Source organism: Sprattus sprattus (assembly GCF_963457725.1).
Source record: "Sprattus sprattus genome assembly, chromosome: 2".
In the NCBI taxonomy this organism is placed as follows: Eukaryota; Metazoa; Chordata; class Actinopteri; order Clupeiformes; family Clupeidae; genus Sprattus; species Sprattus sprattus.
In genome coordinates, this window is record NC_137921.1 from 17416246 (window position 1) to 17436957 (window position 20712).

Here is a 20712-nt window from a genome sequence, read left to right on the forward strand (position 1 = left end):
TCTTACAGACACAAGGGTTCAATGGCACCTGTGCGCCTACTGTTGGCCTTAACTCAATATTGCAAAGCGCACTCCTCCCGAATCTATGGACATCTACTCCAGCCAATCAAGAAACTTTACTTACAAAATCCGCACATTTTGATTGGCTGTGGTAGTGTCAATCACTTTTTGCACCAAAGCTCTGTGAAGACATCTTCCAGGGGAAACCTCTGTGGCAGTATTTTCAGTCGTTTGGGTGTCGCCATTAGTCACAATTACAAGTCGGCTTAAATCTGTCGTTAGTTAAAAAATAGCGATGTCAGAGAGCGGGTGTATATGAATATATTTTTACAATTAAATGTGTATCAGTTATAAGTTGTTTAATGACAAAAAGAAGAAGCTAAGGTTAAATATCGAGTTTGGTAGCTAGCGGCTAGCTAGCAAAGGCTAGCAAGGTGCTAACAGCTTGCTTGCTAATAATAGCCAGCAAGCTATCTTGGTACTGGTGCTGCAGACCAGGCTGCCTAGGATTGTCATTTAATAAAAATAACTGCAATTTGGCGTGTGGGTGCACTTTCGATAAAGTTGATTAGTAGCTAGCTTGCTAGCTCATATAAGCTAGTTGTTTTGCTTGGCAAGTTTGTCATCTCACAGAAGGTTAGGTTAGTCTGCAAGCCAAACCTATTTAGCCAGCAAGCTAGCACCGTGGCCTGAATATCAAATAAGCTTCTCAGTGTTGAAGAAAGTAATACGTAGCTAGTAGGCGTTTATGTTCTTGTAGCGGTTTGGCGAAATCGTGCCCACTTCGTATACGAATTTTGTTGACGGACGATTTAACGTTACTCTAAATACTCAGAAGTCTTCTCGTTTCCGGTGAAGCTGGCTTGACACCGATCATCTTCAACTAAGGTAAGTTGTTTAACGTTGCTGCTATGTTATGTTGATTTTTTCATGTCGACATATAACGTTAATCTTAATTCAATCTCTTGTTTGGTTGGTTTGGCGTTTTAATATATATTGCTGTGTAGGTTTTCACGACCGGGGTTTACATTGATATGTGGTTGAGTTGGCACACAGGCCTTAGCATGACTGTGTGCTGAGGGGAGGAACCCTGAAAGGATTTCGGGAGAGCAGCGACATTAGCCTACTTGCCTCTTGCTAGATGGTGATGGCTCAGAAACACATCAGTGTCGACTAGTTTTCACGCATTTGTTGTTGTAATTTACCGAGGTAACAAAATACTAGTTGGTTTGAGTGCTTGCTACTTACCAAGTTTGCGATTTATGTTGCTGGCAGTGGCCATCTAAATGGGCAATGGTGTTAGCTTGCTAACTTTAGCGCTCAAGTTTACTAGCGTAACTTAATTTTCAAATGCATAGGGTTGGGACTGGGATTGCCGTTTTTGGCAAGCTGTTTCTGCTCTTATGAGTATAACTTTCGCCCCTGCTATGTTACATGAAAACACGAGATAGTTTTCTAGACAGTTAGCTTAGTTATCACTAACACCTTGTACTTTAACTTCGAGCTCTTGGTTGGGCGATTTTACCGGAACTTTTCGTACGCCATACCTTCTCTAGTATTTGCTGGCTTCCTGTGTTTTGGTGACACTACGTAAGCATATTATTTAAGCTTTTGATTGATAAGTCAGTGTTGCTTACTCAGAATGTCTTAAATGAGTTATGAAGACAGACTGCTTTACCTTGAGATTTCTTTATGTTGCATATTGTTAACTCTACATTTCACTCCATTTGCAGTTCTCTGCCACCCACCTGTGGTGAGAGTGTGCAGGACTTGACTTGGACATTTGGATTTCGGAGTGGAGTTTGGACAGAGCGTGATGTCAGAGGGAGAGGGAAAACCTGTGCAGGGCTCGGCCCTAGCATCAGGGCTGGACGGCAAGTCAGAGTCCATGGCCTCTGCCCCCAGCGCAGGTCAGGGGGTGTCCTCGGTCTCGCCTCCCGTCTCCACGGTGAACCAGGGTCCACCTGCTGCTGCCACGGAAGACGAGGAAGAGGAGAGTGAGGATGAGTCAGAGATCTTGGAGGAGAGCCCCTGTGGCCGCTGGCAGAAGCGCAGGGAGGAGGTAAAACCAGAAATATCGTGTTGAAAATGGAATTCGTAGCAGCCAGGAATCCTTAGTTGTAGTCTTTTCTTCTTATCTATCTTAAAATGACTGCAGTTGTAGCTAGCAGAAACACACAAAGAAGGTTAAAGTATGGATCAAGCTGGACAGGAATGCAGTGAGGTAAACTGAGGTGTCAGTCTTTAAGACTGTAGAGATGCAGCAAAGCATTTACACCAGACATCAATGGTGAACTAGAAAATGCATTTCCTGAAGGAAATACCAGTGTGTGAAATGCAAAGGTTAAGAAAGGAAGAAGAAAAGAAAGAAGAGTGAAAGAAGGAAAGAAGAAAGGAAAGAAGAGTGGAAGAAGGAAAGACAAAAGGAAAGAAGAGTGAAGAAAGGAGAGAAGAGTGGAAGAAGGAAAGAAGAAAGGAAAGAAGAGTGAAAGAAGGAAAGAAGAGTGAAGAAAGGAAAGAAGAGTGGAAGAAGGAAATAAGAAAAGAAAGAAGAGTGAAAGAAGGAAAGAATAAAGGAAAGAAGAGTGTAAGAAGGAAAGAAGAGTGAAGAAAGGAAAGAAAAGTGGAAGAAGGAAAAAAGAAAGGCAAGAAGAGTGGAAGAAGGAAAGAAAAATGGAAGAAGAAAATAAAAAAGGAAAGAAGAGTGGAAGAAGGAAAGAAGAGTGAACAAGAGTGGCTCTGGATGAAGAGATAAAGAGAGAGTGAAAATATTGAAAAAAGGAGATAAAAATGGAGTGAAGAAGAGAGATTGAGTGTGAGAGAAAGTTGACTGAGAGAGAAAGATGGAGAGATGGAGAGAAAAAAAAATAGAGAATGGATGGTGTCTTAATATTCCTAGTTACAGTTAAATTGAGAGGGACGGAGAGAGAAGAGGTTCCTTTGATTTGGCACAGGTGTCAGTAAAGCACAGGTGCAAGCCAGTTTAAAGACCCTATTATGATGTCATAATGGCCCAATGTAAGTCAATGGGAGAAATTTATATTCGTTTTTCTTTAATATCTTAAAAAGTATAAAGTTTAGAAAAGTGAAAAATACATAGCATAAGTGTCGTTTACAAGACCTACGCGACAAAGTTTGAATGAAGTTTCTACGTTAAGCGGTTCGGGCTGAATTAATCGCAGAAAAAGGTAACAAGAACTAGAAAATGCATTTCCTGAAGGAAATACCAGTGCATGAAATGCAAAAGTTAGGAAAGGAAGACGAAAAGAAAGAAGAGTGAAAGAAGGAAAGAAGAAAGGAAAGAAGAGTGGAAGAAGGAAAGAAGAAAGGATAGAAGAGTGAAGAAAGGAGAGAAGAGAGGATGAAGGAAAGAAGAGTGAAAGAAGGAAAGAAGAAAAGAAAGAAGAGTGAAGAAAGGAAAGAAGAGTGGAAGAAGAAAAGAAAGAAGAGTGAAGAAAGGAAAGAAGAGTGAAAGAAGGAAATAATAGTTGAAGGAAAGAAGAAAAGGAAAGAAGAGTGAAAGAAGGAAAGAAGAAAGGAAAGAAAAGTGAAAGAGAAAAAGAGAGTGAAAATATTGAAAAAAGGAGATAAAAATGGAGTGAAGAATAGAGATTGAGTGTGAGAGAAAGTAGACTGAGAGGGATAGAGAGAAAGATGGAGAGATGGAGAGAGAAAAAAGTAGAGAATGGAAGGTGTCTTAATGTTCCTAGTTACAGTTAAATTAAGAGGGACAGAGAAGAGGTTCCTTTGATTTGGTGCAGCTGTCAGTGAAGCACAGGTGCCAGCCAGTTTAAAGACCCTATTATGATGTCATAATGGCCCAATGTAAGTCAATGGGAAAATTTAGATTAGTTACAGTGCATGAAATGCCCTGTATTGTTATTCCTAGGCTTCTTCTTCTTCTTCTTATTACAGTGCATGAAATGCCCTGTATTGTTATTCCTAGGCTTCTTCTTCTTCTTCTTCTTCTTCTTCTTCTTCTTCTTCTTCTTATTCTTGTTACCTTTTTCTGCGATTAATTCAGCCCGAACCACTTAACGAAGAAACTTCATTCAAACTTTGTCGCGTAGGTCTTGTAAACGACACTTATGCTATGTATTTTTCACTTTTCTAAACTTTATACTTTTTAAAATATTAAAGAAAAACGAATATAAATTTCTCCCATTGACTTACATTGGGCCATTATGACATCATAATAGGGTCTTTAAACTGGCTTGCACCTGTGCTTTACTCTGCCGTGCTAAGGCAAAAGACCGTAACTTCAAGTTTGGTCAAAAATGAGTTTTTGACGTATTTGTAAAATATCAGCAGTAATTAAACAAATGTACTGATATTAAATGTACTACTAACATGCCATTATCAAATTAAAGCCAGTGACATCAGTATTTTGGTTGATTTCACGATGTATAGGCTACCGACAGTTAGCATACCAAGCTAGGTAGCATTACCATTAGAATTGCATGGCAGATATGCTAAGCTATCGGGCTATTCCCCCACCCAGTGCCTGTGGCTAGTCCGAAAAAGGTGCATCTAAATCGGGTAACTTCGCTTGGCGAGCGGGGGCATGTGGAGGGGGAAAATGGGCCTCATTCTCTATCGTTCTCTCTCTCTCTCTCACACACACACACACACACACACACACACACACACACACACACACACACACACACACACACACACACACACACACACACACACCCCAATGGACTGACATAGATGTTTTATGTGTTTCATGTGACAATTCAAGTTCATTGTTTTATGTGCTTAATGTGATAATTCAATGGTGTGTGAATGTGTGTGTGTGTGTGTGTGTGTGTGTGTGATAATCATTGTATTGGTAATTGTGATAAATGAAATAGTATTACTACTGATTAATTAATAGGGTCATTATTCCATTGTTATCATACCACTGAGCTTTAACATAGAAGTTACTGCCTTCTGCCTTAGTATGCTTCACTGACACCTGTGCCAAATCCAAAGAACCTCTTCTCTCTCTGTCCCTCTCAATTTAACTGTAACTAGGAACATTAAGACACCATCCATTCTCTATTTTTTTTTCTCTCCATCTCTCCATCTTTCTCTCTGTCAACTTTCTCTCACACTCAATCTCTCTTCTTCACTCCATTTTTATCTCCTTTTTTCAATATTTTCACTCTCTCTTTATCTCTTCATCCAGAGCCACTCTTGTTCACTCTTCTTTCCTTCTTCCACTCTTCTTTCCTTTCTTATTTTCTTCTTCCATTTTTCTTTCCTTCTTCCACTCTTCTTGCCTTTCTTTTTTCCTTCATCCACTCTTCTTTCCTTCTTCCACTTTTCTTTCCTTTCTTCACTCTTCTTTCCTTCTTACACTCTTCTTTCCTTTCTTCTTTCCTTCTTTCACTCTTCTTTCTTTCCTTATTTCCTTCTTCCACTCTTCTTTCCTTCCTTCACTCTTCTTTCCTTTCTTCTTTCATTATTTCACTCTTCTTTCTTTTCTTCTTTCCTTCTTCCACTCTTCTTTCCTTTCTTCACTCTTCTTTCTTTTCTTCTTTCCTTCTTTCACTCTTCTTTCCTTTCTTCTTTCCCTCTTCCACTCTTCTCTCCTTTCTTCACTCTTCTTTCCTTTTGTCTTTCCTTCTTCCACTCTTCTTGCCTTTCTTTTTTCCTTCATCCACTCTTCTTTCCTTCTTCCACTTTTCTTTCCTTTCTTCACTCTTCTTTCCTTCTTACACTCTTCTTTCCTTTCTTCTTTCCTTCTTTCACTCTTCTTTCTTTTCTTCTTCCTTTCTTAACCTTTGCATTTCATGCACTGGTATTTCCTTCAGGAAATGCATTTTCTAGTTCTTGTTACCTTTTTCTGCGATTAATTCAGCCCGAACCGCTTAACGTAGAAACTTCATTCAAACTTTGTCGCGTAGGTCTTGTAAAGGACACTTATGCTATGTATTTTTCACTTTTCTAAACTTTATACTTTTTAAGTTATTAAAGAAAAACGAATCTAAATTTTCCCATTGACTTACATTGGGCCATTATGACATCATAATAGGGTAATTAAACTGGCTTGCACCTGTGCTTCACTGACACCTGCAGCAAGCCTCCAAGGGTCCTCTTCTCTCTGTACCTCTCCATTCAACTGTATAACTAGGAATATTAATAGACACCTTCCATACTCTACTTTTTACAGTGCATGAAATGCCCTGTATTGTTATTCCTAGGCTTCTTCTTCTTCTTATTACAGTGCATGAAATGCCCTGTATTGTTATTCCTAGGCTTCTTCTTCTTCTTCTTCTTCTTCTTCTTCTTCTTCTTCTTATTCTTGTTACCTTTTTCTGCGATTAATTCAGCCCGAACCGCTTAATGTAGAAACTTCATTCAAACTTTGTCGCGTAGGTCTTGTAAAGGACACTTATGCTATGTATTTTTCACTTTTCTAAACTTTATACTTTTTAAGATATTAAATAAAAACGAATCTACATTTTCCCATTGACTTACATTGGGCCATTATGACATCATAATAGGGTCTTTAAACTGGCTTGCACCTGTGCTTCACTGACAGCTGCGGCAAATCAAAGGAACCTCTTCTCTGTCCCTCTCAATTTAACTGTAACTAGGAACATTAAGACACCTTCCATTCTCTACTTTTTTCTCTCTCCATCTCTCCATCTTTCTCTCTATCCCTCTCAGTCTACTTTCTCTCACACTCAATCTCTCTTCTTCACTCCATTTTTATCTCCTTTTTTCAATATTTTCACTCTTTTTCTCTTCCACTCTTCTTTCCTTCTTCCACTCTTCTTTCCTTCTTCCACTCTTCTTTCCTTCTTTCACTTTTCTTTCCTTCTTTCACTCTTCTTTCCTTTCTTCTTTCCTTCTTCAACCATTATTTCCTTCTTTCACTCTTCTTTCCTTTCTTCACTCTTCTTTCTTTTCTTCTTCCACTCTTCTTTCCTTTCTTCACTCTTCTTTTTTTTCTTCTTTCCTTCTTTCACTCTTCTTTCTTTTCTTCTTCCACTCTTCTTTCCTTTCTTCACTCTTCTTTTTTTTCTTCTTTCCTTCTTTCACTCTTCTTTCCTTCATCCTCTCTTCTCTCATTTCTTCACTCTTCTTTCCTTTCTTCTTTCCTTCTTCCACTCTTCTTTCCTTTCTTATTTCCTTCTTTCACTCTTCTTTCTTTTCTTCTTCCTTTCCTAACTTTTGCATTCCATGCACTGGTATTTCCTTCAGGAAATGCATTTTCTAGTTCTTGTTACCTTTTTCTGCGATTAATTCAGCCCGAACCGCTTAACGTAGAAACTTAATTCAAACTTTGACGCGTAGGTCTTGTAAACGACACTTATGCTATGTATTTTTCACTTTTCTAAACTTTATACTTTTTAAGATATTAAAGAAAAACAAATATAAATTTCTCCCATTGACTTACATTGGGCCATTATGACATCATAATAGGGTCTTTAAACTGGCTTGCACCTGTGCTTCACTGACAGCTGCACCAAATCAAAGGAACCTCTACTCTCTCTGTCCCTCTCAATTTAACTGTAACTAGGAACATTAAGACACCATCCATTCTCTACTTTTTTTTCTCTCCATCTCTCCATCTTTCTCTCTCAGTCAACTTTCTCTCACACTCAATCTCTCTTCTTCACTCCATTTTTATCTCCTTTTTTCAATATTTTCACTCTCTCTTTATCTCTTCATCCAGAGCCACTCTTGTTCACTCTTCTTTCCTTCTTCCACTCTTCTTTCCTTTCTTATTTTCTTCTTTCACTCTTCTTTCCTTTGTTCTTTCCTTTGTTCTTTCCTTCTTTCACTCTTCTTTCTTTTCTTATTTCCTTCTTCCACTCTTCTTTCCTTCCTTCACTCTTCTTTCCTTTCTTCTTTCATTATTTCACTCTTCTTTCTTTTCTTCTTTCCTTCTTCCACTCTTCTTTCCTTTCTTCACTCTTCTTTCTTTTCTTCTTTCCTTCTTTCACTCTTCTTTCCTTCTTCCGCTCTTCTCTCCTTTCTTCACTCTTCTTTCCTTTTGTCTTTCCTTCTTCCACTCTTCTTTCCTTTCTTCTTTCCTTCTTTCACTCTTCTTTCTTTTCTTCTTCCTTTCTTAACCTTTGCATTTCATGCACTGGTATTTCCTTCAGGAAATGCATTTTCTAGTTTTTCTCTCTATCACTCTCAGTCTACTTTCTCTCACACTCCATCTCTCTGCTGCACTCTTTTTTTCACTTCACAATATTTTCACTCTCTCTTTACTGTCTTTATCCAGAGCCACTCTTGTTCACTCTTCTTTCCTTACTTTGTTTCTTCCTCTCTTCTTTCCTTTCTTCTTTCCTTCTTTCTACTCTTCTTTACTTTCTTCTTTCCTTCTTCCACTCTTCTTTCCTTTCTTCTTCCCTTTTTCTTTTCTTCTTTCCTTCTTTCACTCTTCTTTCTTTTCTTCTTATCTTCTTCCCTTCCACTTTTCTTTCCTTCTTCCACTCTTCTTTCCTTCTTCCATTCTTCTTTCCTTCTTCCACTCTAATTTCCTTTCTTCACTCTTCTTTCCTTTCTTCTTCCCTTCTTCCACTCTTCTTTCCTTTCTTCACTCTTCTTTCCTTTCTTCTTTCCTTCTTCAACTCTTCTTTCCTTATTTTACTGTTCTTTCCTTTCTTCCTTCCTTCTTTCACTTTTCTTTTATTCGTTCTTTCTTAACTTTTGCATTTCATGCACTGGTATTTCCTTCAGGAAATGCATTTTCTAGTTTTTATTTAATATCTTAAAAAGTATAAAGTTTAGAAAAGTGAAAAATACATAGCATAAGTGTCGTTTACAAGACCTACGCGACAAAGTTTGAATGAAGTTTCTACGTTAAGCGGTTCGGGCTGAATTAATCGCAGAAAAAGGTAACAAGAAGAAGAAGAAGAAGAAGAAGAAGCCTAGGAATAACAATACAGGGCATTTCATGCACTGTAATAATAAGAAGAAGAAGCCTAGGAATAACAATACAGGGCATTTCATGCACTGTAATAAGTAAAGGTCAGGAGCAGGATGCTTTGTGTTACTACTCACAACAGTTCAGTAGTTTACATGATGGTTTGTTCAAGATTGACTCCCACTCTTTGGATGTGTTTTCACAAAATAACTTGTAAACAAATCATAATGTCATCACAAGGCACCTAGAAAGTCATTCCTTGTGAGTCACAGGTGTAAGTCAGAGCCCGTACAGCACAGGTGAGCATCAGGGCGTCTGCTGTGCCCTCTCCCACTCAACACATGCTGCTCTGTGTGCAGGTGAACCAGCGTAACGTCCCTGGTATCGACAACGCATACCTGGCCATGGACACAGAGGAGGGCGTGGAGGTGGTGTGGAACGAGGTCATGTTCTCAGAACGAAAGAACTTCAAACTGCAGGAGGTATACTTCAACCCCCCATTAAAGACAGAGTCAGCCTTTCTCTGGCTCATGTCATTTATCTTGTTATATATCCATATACGTTTATGTGTACACCTTTAATGTGGGGTAGACGAGGTTAATTAAGTCTGAGAAGGAATGAAGTCATCGACTTGAAGCTGCCAAGTAGCTCAGAGACAGAAGCCAAAGGTCCTTGTGATTAGTCATGGCACAGGACAACAACCCCCTGTCAAGTCAGGTTTACATGACGACAACAAAAAGAAAATGTTGTGCAATTGCTGAAAGGCTGGTGTTGATTCAAGCCAAATGACACGCTTTTGTATTTTCTGTCATTGAGAAATGTGCATCAGCTTGACTGCACTCGGGCTGCTTAGAAATGCTGTTTGGTGGAGCCTATCTGTCACACATTCAAGTATAGAATCTAGCCTTTTTGCACATTCAGTCTTCTACCCTTGCCATGACTCATTTCAATTAATCAAATTTCTGCTAAGATTTGTCATATTTGTCATATGCAGGTAAATCCACCACTGAGGCCCCTATATGGGTTAATTATTTCTCTGTAATGTAATACCTCCTTTCCTTGAGTTTGATGCCTTGATCAGCTGCTCAGTGCGTCCGCATTAGCTGGCTTTCCTCTCTGACCGGAAAGCTCTACTGAGAGAGCAACTATGTTCTAAGCCTTTCAAAAAAAAAATGTGTTTCCTTTAGAAGCCAGAATTCTTAGAGGGGGGCATGGTTGTGAAAAAGAAAACAAAAAAGTTGCAGCAGCAAAAACAATAACTTTTGTGTTTGTTGCACAACGTCTCCATTCCATCGATTTAGCTCCTGGTGTCAAAAACCCTGAGTGGGCTTTGCTTATTGGGCCTGTGCCCCCTCAGTTTGATGAGGAAAACCTCTGAATTGGATTTACCTACACAGAGGGTTGGCACTCACGTCCGCACACCTTCTGTTCTTGAATTGGCTCGCGGCGACCATGTCTGCAGCTCCCGCATCGCACAATATCACTTTTGATTTCCTCTGAGAGCTGCACAGGGTCCGTGTGTGGATTTCCTGTTTATTGTTAGGCGGCGGTCTGGAAAGTATGTGTTTAATGTGCCATGTCCGTTACACATTCTCACTACGTGACACATTTGATCAAGGCCTGGTGCAGCTGAGTGGTGTGATTAGGGGTGTGGTTTAATTCGAATGAGAACAAAATGCACCAGTCTCTCTCTGCACCACTGTTGGACTGTGCTTTAGGTGATAGAGTCTCTTAAGTTATTGTCACGGTTACATCACCATGTAACTGTGACAATGTTTCCTCCTTGGCGACCCAGAATGCCTGGAATGGAGGGATATGCACTGAAACCAACACGGTCAATAGTTATCTGTCCTCGAGGAAAAGAACAGAGAAGGAAGATAAATGGGTTTGGTGTAAATCCTTTATATTCTTAAACCCAGTGACCTTTTGTTTCTGTTGCACATACAGGCTGGGGAAGGCACATGTGAAGGGGTTTCCTCCTCTCAGCTTCCCTCCTGAGTGCCTTCCTCTGGAACTGTTTGCCGAGAGAAACAGAATACATATTTTGAATACACATAGATAAGATCACAAATGGTTCCTCTTTGAATTTTGGCCAGATCATCTTGTCATGTCATGAACCTGTCCCTGCAGCTGAGTTCTGCCTCTCACTTCCCCACTCTCTTGCTTTCTCTCATTCTTCTCTCTCTATGCTTCTCCTTTTCTATCTTTGCTATCTTAAAAAAATATATAGAATTACATTAACCTCCAATCTCTCCCTGTCCTCTTCTATCTTCCAGGAGAAAGTGAAAGCTGTATTTGACAACCTGATCCAGCTGGAGCACCTGAACATCGTGAAGTTCCACAAGTACTGGGCTGATGTGAAGGAAAACAGAGCCCGGGTGAGTCTCTTACCCCCCACCCCCACCACTACCTTTAAGCCTGGCCAACATCTCCAGGGTTCAGCTGAAGGCCTGCCAGCTCCGTCACAAGATTCTCTGTTTGAATCATGCTTAACAGCTGTGGCGCAATATCACACTTAATGATGTTTTGACCAGGGTGTGCAATATCTGTGTGTTTTCATGCGCATGAGAAAAAGTGTGTGTGTGACCTGATTATGTTTGTGTTTGGCTGTGTATGTTCTGTCCTAAGGGTATTATTCAGAACAGTAGTATAATAAAGCCCTCTGTCAACCCCCCCCTCCCTCTCCCTCCCCCTCCCTCCCCACAGGTCATCTTCATCACAGAGTACATGTCCTCAGGTAGCTTGAAGCAGTTCCTGAAGAAGACCAAGAAGAATCACAAGACCATGAACGAGAAGGTGATGAATCTGTTTGTCTAGCCTTCCTTGCTTTCTTTCCAAACTCTGCGAACACACGTGCCTTGTTTCCAACCGGAGTTTAAAAACAGAACCTCCCGGGTCCAACCTAGATACAGGCAATGGGGGAGCTCTCCCCTCACCTGCGTAGACCAAACGTCCTTGTGATGAATGAATGCCTCTTGCCTCCAGTGCTTTGTCTCCACAGACCCGCTGTTTGATTTGCCTCTCGTTAGTCCACAGAGAAAGTTCTTCTCCATTTTCGTAGGAGATACAAATAAGCAACCGGGACAGTTCTGAGAATAGAAACTGTTTATGCATGTGCTGTTTGGAATGATGTATTAGGAATGTGGTTTGTTGTTCATCTTGCTGGCCATATGAGTGTGAGAGCTCACACGTGTCTGTGCTTTCCTTGTCAGGCCTGGAAGCGGTGGTGCACCCAGATCCTGTCTGCCCTCAGGTTGGTGTGTGCGCACACACACACACACACACACACACACACCGCTCCTGTTGTAGGCCCAGTAATGTTTCAGCCATATCTCTGTCATTACAGATCACTGCACGTCTGGAAAGTTCTCAACCTTACAAATTAAGACATACACATTTGTTTTCTAACTATTGTGCGTCTTAGCCAAAGGACATGGGCTTGAATAAACATCCAGCACCATAGGATAGTGGTTCGATAGCATGTCTACATATATGGAGTTTGCCTAACACCTCCCTCTCTGCAGTTACCTGCACTCATGTGACCCTCCCATCATCCATGGCAACCTGACCTGCGACACCATCTTCATCCAACACAATGGTCTCATTAAGATCGGATCAGGTGTGTACCCCGTCCTGCTGCTCCATGCTCAGTGACCGTGTGTGGTCTGATCTCTCCTGGCACACTGCTATGCCAGAGCTCGCCTTTGTGGCTAATCCCTAGTCTCCCCTCTCTTATCCCACCCACATCTCTCTCTCTCTCTCTCTCTCTCTCTCTCTCTCTTTCTCTCTATCACTCCCTCTCTCTCTCTCCCCTTGTTGTTTTACAGTGGCCCCAGACACCATAAACAACCACGTGAAGACATGTCGAGAGGAGCAGAAGAGCTTGCATTTCTTTGCTCCAGAATATGGAGGTAAGGGCTCAGACGACAGAGATCTGAAGACGCCACACTAAATATTCATCTGCCCTCAGCTTTTGCTGTCAGTGTAACTCTTTAAGATCATGTGATGTATCAGCACACCAGGTGCAGTGTTTAGTTGAATTGTGTATGAAAATTGAGAACTAGGTTCAAGGGCCAACATCCAAGAATAACAGATTGTGTGTCCTATAACAATGAACTGTCCTGGTCGTCAGTAAAAAATAATATACTCAGTATATCGTACAGTACTTCTGAGCTACCAAATATGGAACTTTGCTAACACATTGACGCATTCAACTGGCTAACCCTAACCCTAACTAAATAATGAATCAGATGATACTGATACTATATACTGATAATGTAGATCTGTTCAACACATAATTATTTCCCCCTTTCATCTTATCCTTGTCCAGCGGTTGCCGACGTCACCACAGCTGTCGACATCTATTCCTTTGGAATGTGCGCCTTAGAGGTGAGTGTTGGCGCACCAGCCTGTGTGCGTGTAGATTGGTTCACTCTGTTTGGCCAGGCTGACCCCCCATGGATGTTTCCTTTGCCTCCTTTAGATGGCTGTGCTGGAGATCCAAAGCAACGGAGAGTCGTCTTACGTCTCACAAGAGGCCATCAACAGTGCCATTCAGTTCCTAGAGGACCCACTGCAAAGGGTGAGGGAGTGGATCTGTCTGTCTGTCTGTCTGTCTGTGTGTGTGTGTGTGTGTGTGTGTAGTGCATGTAAAAATGTGTGTCTGCTGAGTTTTTTTTTAAATCTTTATTTATTTTATAATTGACGACCTTTATGCATTGTGTAGGAGTTCATCCAGAAGTGTTTGGAGGTGGACCCCTTTAAGAGGCCTACAGCGCGAGAGCTGCTGTTCCACCAGGCTCTGTTTGAGGTGCCTCTGCTAAAGCTGCTTGCAGCTCACTGCATCGTCAGCCACCAACGTGAGTGTGTCAGTCAGCATTCACATTCACAGACACTCCAGGCAGCCAATCAAAGGCAGTCTCTCCCAAGCTGTTTGTTGTTTACAAAGCACAAGCTATATGTGCTGAATTAAATATGTTGTCATTGTGCACTGAAACCCTTTTCTTACCCCTCGCACAGACATGATCCCCGAAAACGCGTTAGAGGAAATGACCAAGAACATGGACCCTAACCTGGTCATTGTGGAGAATCGGGGTGTCCAATTAAAGTATGTGTGTGTCAGTCCCTCTGAACCTTCTGATGTCTTGTGTTTATAATCATTAAAGTATATAGTTCATGTTTATTCACCATATCTGGTGTTGTGCAGTGTTGGGAGTTATTGAGGTTTGTGTCCGTGTTCTCAGGCTTTCACAGTTTCCTGCTTTGGAACTAGATAAGTTCCTGGAGGATGTGAGGTAAGAACCCCTCCTACATTTACCTTTCATTTGCGTTTGCCTCACTGTTCGAATACATACTGTTTACCATGTAGTGTTTAGTTTCGTTATGCTTCACTGTTAATTGACTTGACATGCATAGGCATATGTGGAAATTCTAGTTTAGCGGGGGAAGCTATGGGGGATATCTGTTTGAGCAGAAGAAGCGGTAAAGAATGGCGTCTCAATGTTGTCTTGCCTTCACCGTTCATGTTTATCCTGCACACCTGGCCCGCCTCACTGCATCTGTGGAAATTCTTGTCCACTAATGATTACGTTAGTGATTCTCTGAAAGTCGGCATGAGTTAGGTGGGTGAAAAGTGTTTGTACTGACCCTACTGCTCTCTCACCGACCCCCCCTGTGTGACTCAGGAATGGCATCTACCCGCTGACAGCGTTCGGAGTCCCCTGCCCTCAACAGCCTCAGCAGGAGGCTGTCAAATCTCCCATCGTGCCCCCCTCGGTCAAGACCCCCACACCTGAGCCTGCCGAGCTAGAGACCAGGAAGGTCAGCACTGATGATTGTCCCGACACACAGAGTTTACACGGACAGACACTGCGCTTTAATTCAGTAGAATCAGTCCGAATCATCAAAAAGCAAGCTTGACGCCAGTGAGACTAAGGAAGAAAACAAAAAAAAGCTGTCAAAGAAATATGTGTGTCAACAGTATGACCCATAGGGCTGTGTATTGGCAAGAATCTGGCGATACAATACAATGTGTGCTCAAGATAATACTCAGTTAATTTTTGATTTATTTGTATTGTGCTCAGAGAAGTCCGAACATATCCAGAGAATATCCATGATGTAAACTAGATCCTGCGGACTTTTAATAACAAGCACATGATGCCCGAAACAGGAACAAGGAACAATGTTATGTTATTATGTACCCAGTGACGACAAAGCTGATGCTAATGTTCTCTCCTCAGGTCCTGCAGATGCAGTGCAATATTGAGCCAGTGGATGAGGGCGCTAAGCACCATGTAAGAGTCTGACTTTGCTTGTGTTTGTTCCCTTGTTTTCCCCCAAAAGCCCCACTCTCATGGTTACTCAAGTTCTGCGCCAAGATGGGGTTCTGGTTGTTGCCATGCATATTTGCAGCAAAAAATGAAACTAAGCTAGTGTGTATATCCTGTTCCCCGAATGATGAGAGAGAGGGGGGGGGGGGGATCTGCAAGTTCAGGTTGTACGTGTGTCCATGTGTTTGGAGTTTCTGCAGAGTTGATGCTTAAAAAATATACTCACGGCAGAGTGTGGTTAAAGAGGGTTTAGTTTGTTAGAACATAAGTCGAGCTAGCTCTGAACTTTAATGAAACGGAGAAAATTGTTAGCGCATGACACAACTATGACTATTTTAAAGATGATGGTATCCACAATAGAGACAGAGTTAAAGTTAAACACACACAAACTAGTGAAAGGAAAAAAACACGCTTTAAGTTTGCATTGTAGTGACAGTTCACAGAGATGTGTCACCAGCTTACAATAACACTTGGCTCTGCACAGTTAAAACCTTTTGTGCAGTCTCAGTGTTTGACAGGTTTGGGTCGCCATGTCTTGAATTCTCACTGTTCTGAGAAAGTGGTGTAAGATTGTTGCCATACATATTAATGGTAATCTGTTTGCACCATGCAAATCAATGGAAGGATCTTCATTGTGGCTGTCACTGAAACACCAGACTGCCTTCTGAGTTCTGAATTCTTGTTTCCTGCTCCTGCAGTTGACCCTGCTGCTGAAACTGGAGGACAAGCTGAACAGGCATTTAAGTTGTGACTTATTACCAAGTACGTGCACTTGTCCTGTTTTGTCTGCATGTCCCATATTTGTGGGAAGCCATTCGGTTACACACAGACCAGTTTTGTAATGAACTCATAATTGACAATGGGCAAAACCAAAACCAAATAACATCATGCTAAAATAGAACCAAATATCATCATGCTAAAATATGTGGGGGAGTTTCTGCTTGGGGGGGTCTTTTTTGTGTGTTTCAGTGTGTGTGTAATTCTGTTTCTGTGTGTCACTGTGTGTGTGCATGTGTATGTGGGTTATGTTGGTGGGAGGTTCTAATGTTTTCTGTGTCCCACAGATGAGAATGTGCAGGAGCTCGCCGTGGAGTTGGTTCAGCTTGGCTTCATCAGTGAGGTAAGGCACACACACATACACACTTTCCTCACCAGTGTGATCTTAATACTTGTGCACAGTCCGCGGTAGAACGATATGTCGTCTTATAGTGTTGTGGCATGCAAACATTCCTTTTTAATATATAGCCATCAGATGTCTTATTATAACAAACTTATTTCAAGGTAAACTCATTTTATTCAGGCATCTCAACTTCATTTTAATGCCCACAGTCCAAAGTCAGATGTGTCACTGAACCAGTCCTAGATCTTTTTATACTGTGGTTACGACACAGAGCGGAGTCATCTGTATGGGAGTGGTGCCATGTAGTAAGTGGGTCGCACAGCTGCTGGGGAATGACACCCTTAGTTCCAGTGCTCATCAGTGCACCGCTCGTTTGCACTGATTACATGCTATTTTCTTATCAGTACTGAAGGATGAACAAGTCCTCCTAATTGCTGGCAAGCATTCATCTTTTGCGGATGTTTCCATTCTTGGGAAGGCTGTCGTCATACCATCTGCACAGTTTAACATTTTTTTCTTTTTTCTCTCTCTGTTCTTCCCCCTTCTTTCTGCACTCTCCTTTTTTGTGCTCAATTCAACCTCCACCACCATGGCGATGTTTACCCACACTTGTAAACATTACATCTCTGTTTCTGACCCTTGATCGTACCATCTCCGCCACACACACACACACACACACACACACACACACACACACACACACACACACACACACACACACACACCTACTACTTTCTCCCTTGCTCCCCCTCACTCTCATTCACTCCTGTCGCCCCAACTCTGTCTTCCCACGCTCTTTTTTCCCTGTCTTTGCTCTTTCTGTGTCTTGTCTGCAGGGGGATCAGTTGCGTCTTGCCTCTGTGCTGGAAGAGGCCTTCAGTAAATTCTACAGCCGCAATGGCTCCTCCCTTAACCCCGTCACCGTCTCCTCGTAGCAGAGGGGGTGTGTGAACGCACCACCCCACCCCCACCCACACCCACCCTCCATGAGCCCCTCCCCATGCCTCTCGCCGCCAACCTCCAGCCCACCCAGGAGGAAGGACACGGGCCCGCTCCATCACCATCAGGATTGGGGGGGAGAAAAAGCTTTGCAAGGGGGGTTTCAGGGGTGGGGGAAGCCACTCTTATTGTGCGAGTCCGCCCACCCCCTTGAGTGCATGAACCCCCCCACCCCCCCTTCTGCGACTGTAGGTTGGGACAGGGATGGGAGCCCTAGGAGTCATACTAGGAGAGGGTTGGTGTTGGGAGTTTTCGGGTCCTTTTATACGTTTGTTATATCTGTCAGTGTAGCTGTCCGCTTCTCTGTTTTAAAAGAAGAAAGCACCTCGATTCTTATTTAAAGTCAGTATTACTTATTGCAATGGTCTTTTGGGAAATATGTTTTTCGACATCTGGTATCTGTGGACATCTGGTATCTGGGGGGCTGTTTGCAGGTGGGTTTTGTGCACCATGCCAACCCTCTCGATTCCCCTCTTTCTCGCTCTCGCTCTCCATATGTGCATGGAGTCAAATGCACCAAGTTGTGATCAGTCTACATTCATATTCTGCCACTTGTTAGCTACCTGATTCTGCAGTCAGTGTTATCACAAGTTTTCCCCACACACACACTCTCTTCCACAATTCCCTATAAGAAATGCTGAATTGCCCCTTTTTTTTGGTGGTGGCAAACAATTCCTGTGGTTGTAATCATGATTTATTCAATTCATCTGAGCCAAGATTGAAAGGGAGGGGAGCAAAGAAAGAATGCTGAGAGAAATCTGGATTATTTATCTATGTTTGTCTCATTAGTGTTGATTTTTGTTGTTGTTTTCACTTTTCAGCACAGTGTGGCTGTTTTGTATTTGTTTTTCTTTTTGGTTTTGGAATGTAAAGCTTTCAGTTACCGTAGAACGTTTCATCTTAAGTGCGGTTTATGAGGAAAAGGGCACTAGACCTGACTTTTTTTTATTTGTCGGCAAGTGTACACCTCTCGTGTTTCTGTGCCTTCTAAGATGGAAAAAAAAACCCAGTCACCACTATCCTTTATTTTACATTCTTAACCATTCTTTCCATTCAGCAACCATCTTGACATTTGTGCAAAAAGGCTTTGGCATCTTGATGGCCTCTGTGTAGCTATATGTGTAAACCGAAAAAAAAGTTTGCTGTACAGAACAAACATGCATGCAGATAGTACACTCACTTTTGGTTTCACAGCTTGGTTTAAAGAAGAAAAGAAAAAAATTGCTGAACACCACTTCCAGATTGAAATAGAGAATGCAAGGTGCAACATCTTCGTTATTGCGAAGGGAAGGAGGCCTTTTGCTTGTTATTGATTCTTAGACAAATAAAGGTGTTGGTTGGCTGGTGGATTGCAAGTGGTATGCATGCCCCAGTTGCTGGGCGTTATGTAATTCAGCATCAGCTGATGTCTTTAAAGACTTCCGTATAAACACACCGGCTACTTATGCTGCAAGACTCAAGACCCATCGGCTCCCTGCTGGAAGATCCAACTAGCTGCTAGTTTGCACTACTGTACTCTGTAATTGTTAACGTTCATCGGTTTTTGTTCTACAAGCCTTTGGGAACATTGCTTTAAAGGTTGCTTCTGGGACTGTTTCCTATGGTTATTACTGTTAAATGGCCTGAAAGAGAGGGTTACCTTCAAATGAAAATGATCATTTACTGTTCATGTCAATGATCATTGACATAAAATGTTTGCTGGTAGAAATTAGTGTTTTTTTTTTTCTTTTACTGTGGGAAAGAAAAGGAATTGACTAGCAGATTTGCCAGGCTATCTTACCTATCGGGAAGTGGTCAAGCTGTTTGGATCAGAACAGGATGCAACAAAAACCTTCTAAATGATTAATTTAGTTTTGTGAGGGGAACAGCTTGAAACATAAACTAATATTTTCCTTAAAGATTTTCCCTGAGTTCATGCTGTCAAACATTTTCTTTTCTGCCTGAGAGAAATGAGCTGTGAAATTGAGTTTTCGCTGGAATATTTCATCCCAATAAAACTCGCTGATCATTGATTCCACCACATAAAAGCCAGTAAAGACTATTTTGCCTCTCTGCTGTGGAATGCTTGCCCAGGTTTTAATGGTTTGGACAGAGATGTGGCCATTGTCATGTAATGAATATGAGCTGCCTTGGCATTCTACAAGCTAATCTCTTCCTCCATTTTGTGGAAAATGCCACCATGAAAGGTTTTATATATCAGAAAAGTAGATGCAAGTTTTCATTTCTGGGGAGATGTCTATTTAATATGAAGGCAAAACATACTAGGTGTTTTTATTTTATGAAATGCAATTGTCTATCCTTTAAACCAAACGGCATAGCATTACTTTGTCATTGATTCATACGCCAACGGTTTCATGCCACACAAAGATGAAGGTTGCAGGCAGAGTTTCAATCAAAACCCTCATGGGTTTCTTCAAATCTGAATGAACGTACACACAAGATTAATGAGAGCATCCTGAAGGTCTGCAGTCACATGTGATCCGATAGGTCAAGGAGCTCTTCAGTTTCTGGTTCTCTTAGCTGGTTTTCGACAATGTTCTAAGCACTGTTAAGGATGTCAACCTTGTCTAGATCACGCTGGACAAAACTTCAAAACCGCCTTTGCAAAAGTTTCCTTTCTTTTTTTTATTCACCTTTTCTTGAAATAAATGTGACCATTATAGCACTTCCATTATTTGCTTTTCCAAGTGTCTTTTTTCCAGGTTTAGGTAATGTCAAAAATGAGGCTGAACTGGATTTGTACATTATGGATATCTGAATTAATATGATAAATCAGGGATTGCCAGTTCTACTGAAACCTCTCTGCACACAGGAATCCTGTAAGCCTGCTGAAATTGCACCTGATAGAAGTATGTCGATTATAATAATCTTGATGAGCTAAATCAGGTGTGTGCAGCTAATCAAGTGTGCCCCCTAATGACTTTGCTCAGGATGCAGCAAAAGAAGACAGAACAGGACATGTGCAAAACGGGAAGGGGCCCAGAGTAGAATTGAGAACCTTTGGGATAATCCATTGAGAAGTAACAAGGCGGAGCTATGCAGTAGTATGCACATAATTCCAAAACAGAAGGCGTGGTAGTTTGGAAACTAGGCCTACAGCAGAGTAGCAAAACATCTTGTCAATTATGTTAACTGATGTTAAGTTATTAACATTTAATTTAGAGTTGTATTAAAAGAAATGATAGATTGGCATCATAATGGTCTAAAAACAGCCCAATTATCTGCAAATCCTCAGTTGAAGCCACTGTTTTAGAGTATTCTGTTTTTCTGTAGACTGCACCTGTTACTTGGATAAATGAAAGCAATTGGTGAACAGCTGACGTAGAATCCAAATAACTTTTATTTAATTCAGAAATATCTGAGAGAAAAGCAAGAGCCCTTGTTCT

The 20712-nt window shown here is 41.5% G+C and overlaps 1 protein-coding gene across 1 annotated transcript; it reads left to right on the forward strand.

The window, feature by feature from the left end:
- The first annotated feature begins 228 nt into the window (after nucleotides 1–228).
- Nucleotides 229–20000, forward strand: nrbp1 (nuclear receptor binding protein 1). Its single transcript, XM_080860555.1, has 18 exons — nucleotides 229–888; nucleotides 1734–2062; nucleotides 9238–9360; nucleotides 11155–11256; nucleotides 11585–11674; nucleotides 12091–12131; nucleotides 12403–12497; nucleotides 12706–12789; nucleotides 13209–13267; nucleotides 13362–13460; nucleotides 13605–13737; nucleotides 13898–13985; nucleotides 14122–14172; nucleotides 14563–14698; nucleotides 15118–15171; nucleotides 15906–15969; nucleotides 16272–16327; nucleotides 17164–20000. The coding sequence occupies exons 2-18, from the start codon at nucleotides 1817–1819 to the stop codon at nucleotides 17260–17262; spliced, it is 1620 nt and encodes a 539-aa protein (XP_080716681.1). The 5' UTR covers nucleotides 229–888; nucleotides 1734–1816; the 3' UTR covers nucleotides 17263–20000.
- The last annotated feature ends 712 nt before the right edge of the window (nucleotides 20001–20712 follow it).

What these genes read in the sequence shown, in the direction of transcription:
- nrbp1 (XM_080860555.1), top strand. Translation starts at nt 1,817, where the DNA reads ATGTCAGAGGGAGAGGGAAAACCTGTGCAGGGCTCGGCCCTAGCATCA. An exon ending in CTTTGCTCCAGAATATGGAG is followed by an intron (nt 12,790 to 13,208) that starts GTAAGGGCTCAG and finishes ATCCTTGTCCAG; the next exon opens with CGGTTGCCGACGTCACCACA. An exon ending in ATGAGGGCGCTAAGCACCAT is followed by an intron (nt 15,172 to 15,905) that starts GTAAGAGTCTGA and finishes CTGCTCCTGCAG; the next exon opens with TTGACCCTGCTGCTGAAACT.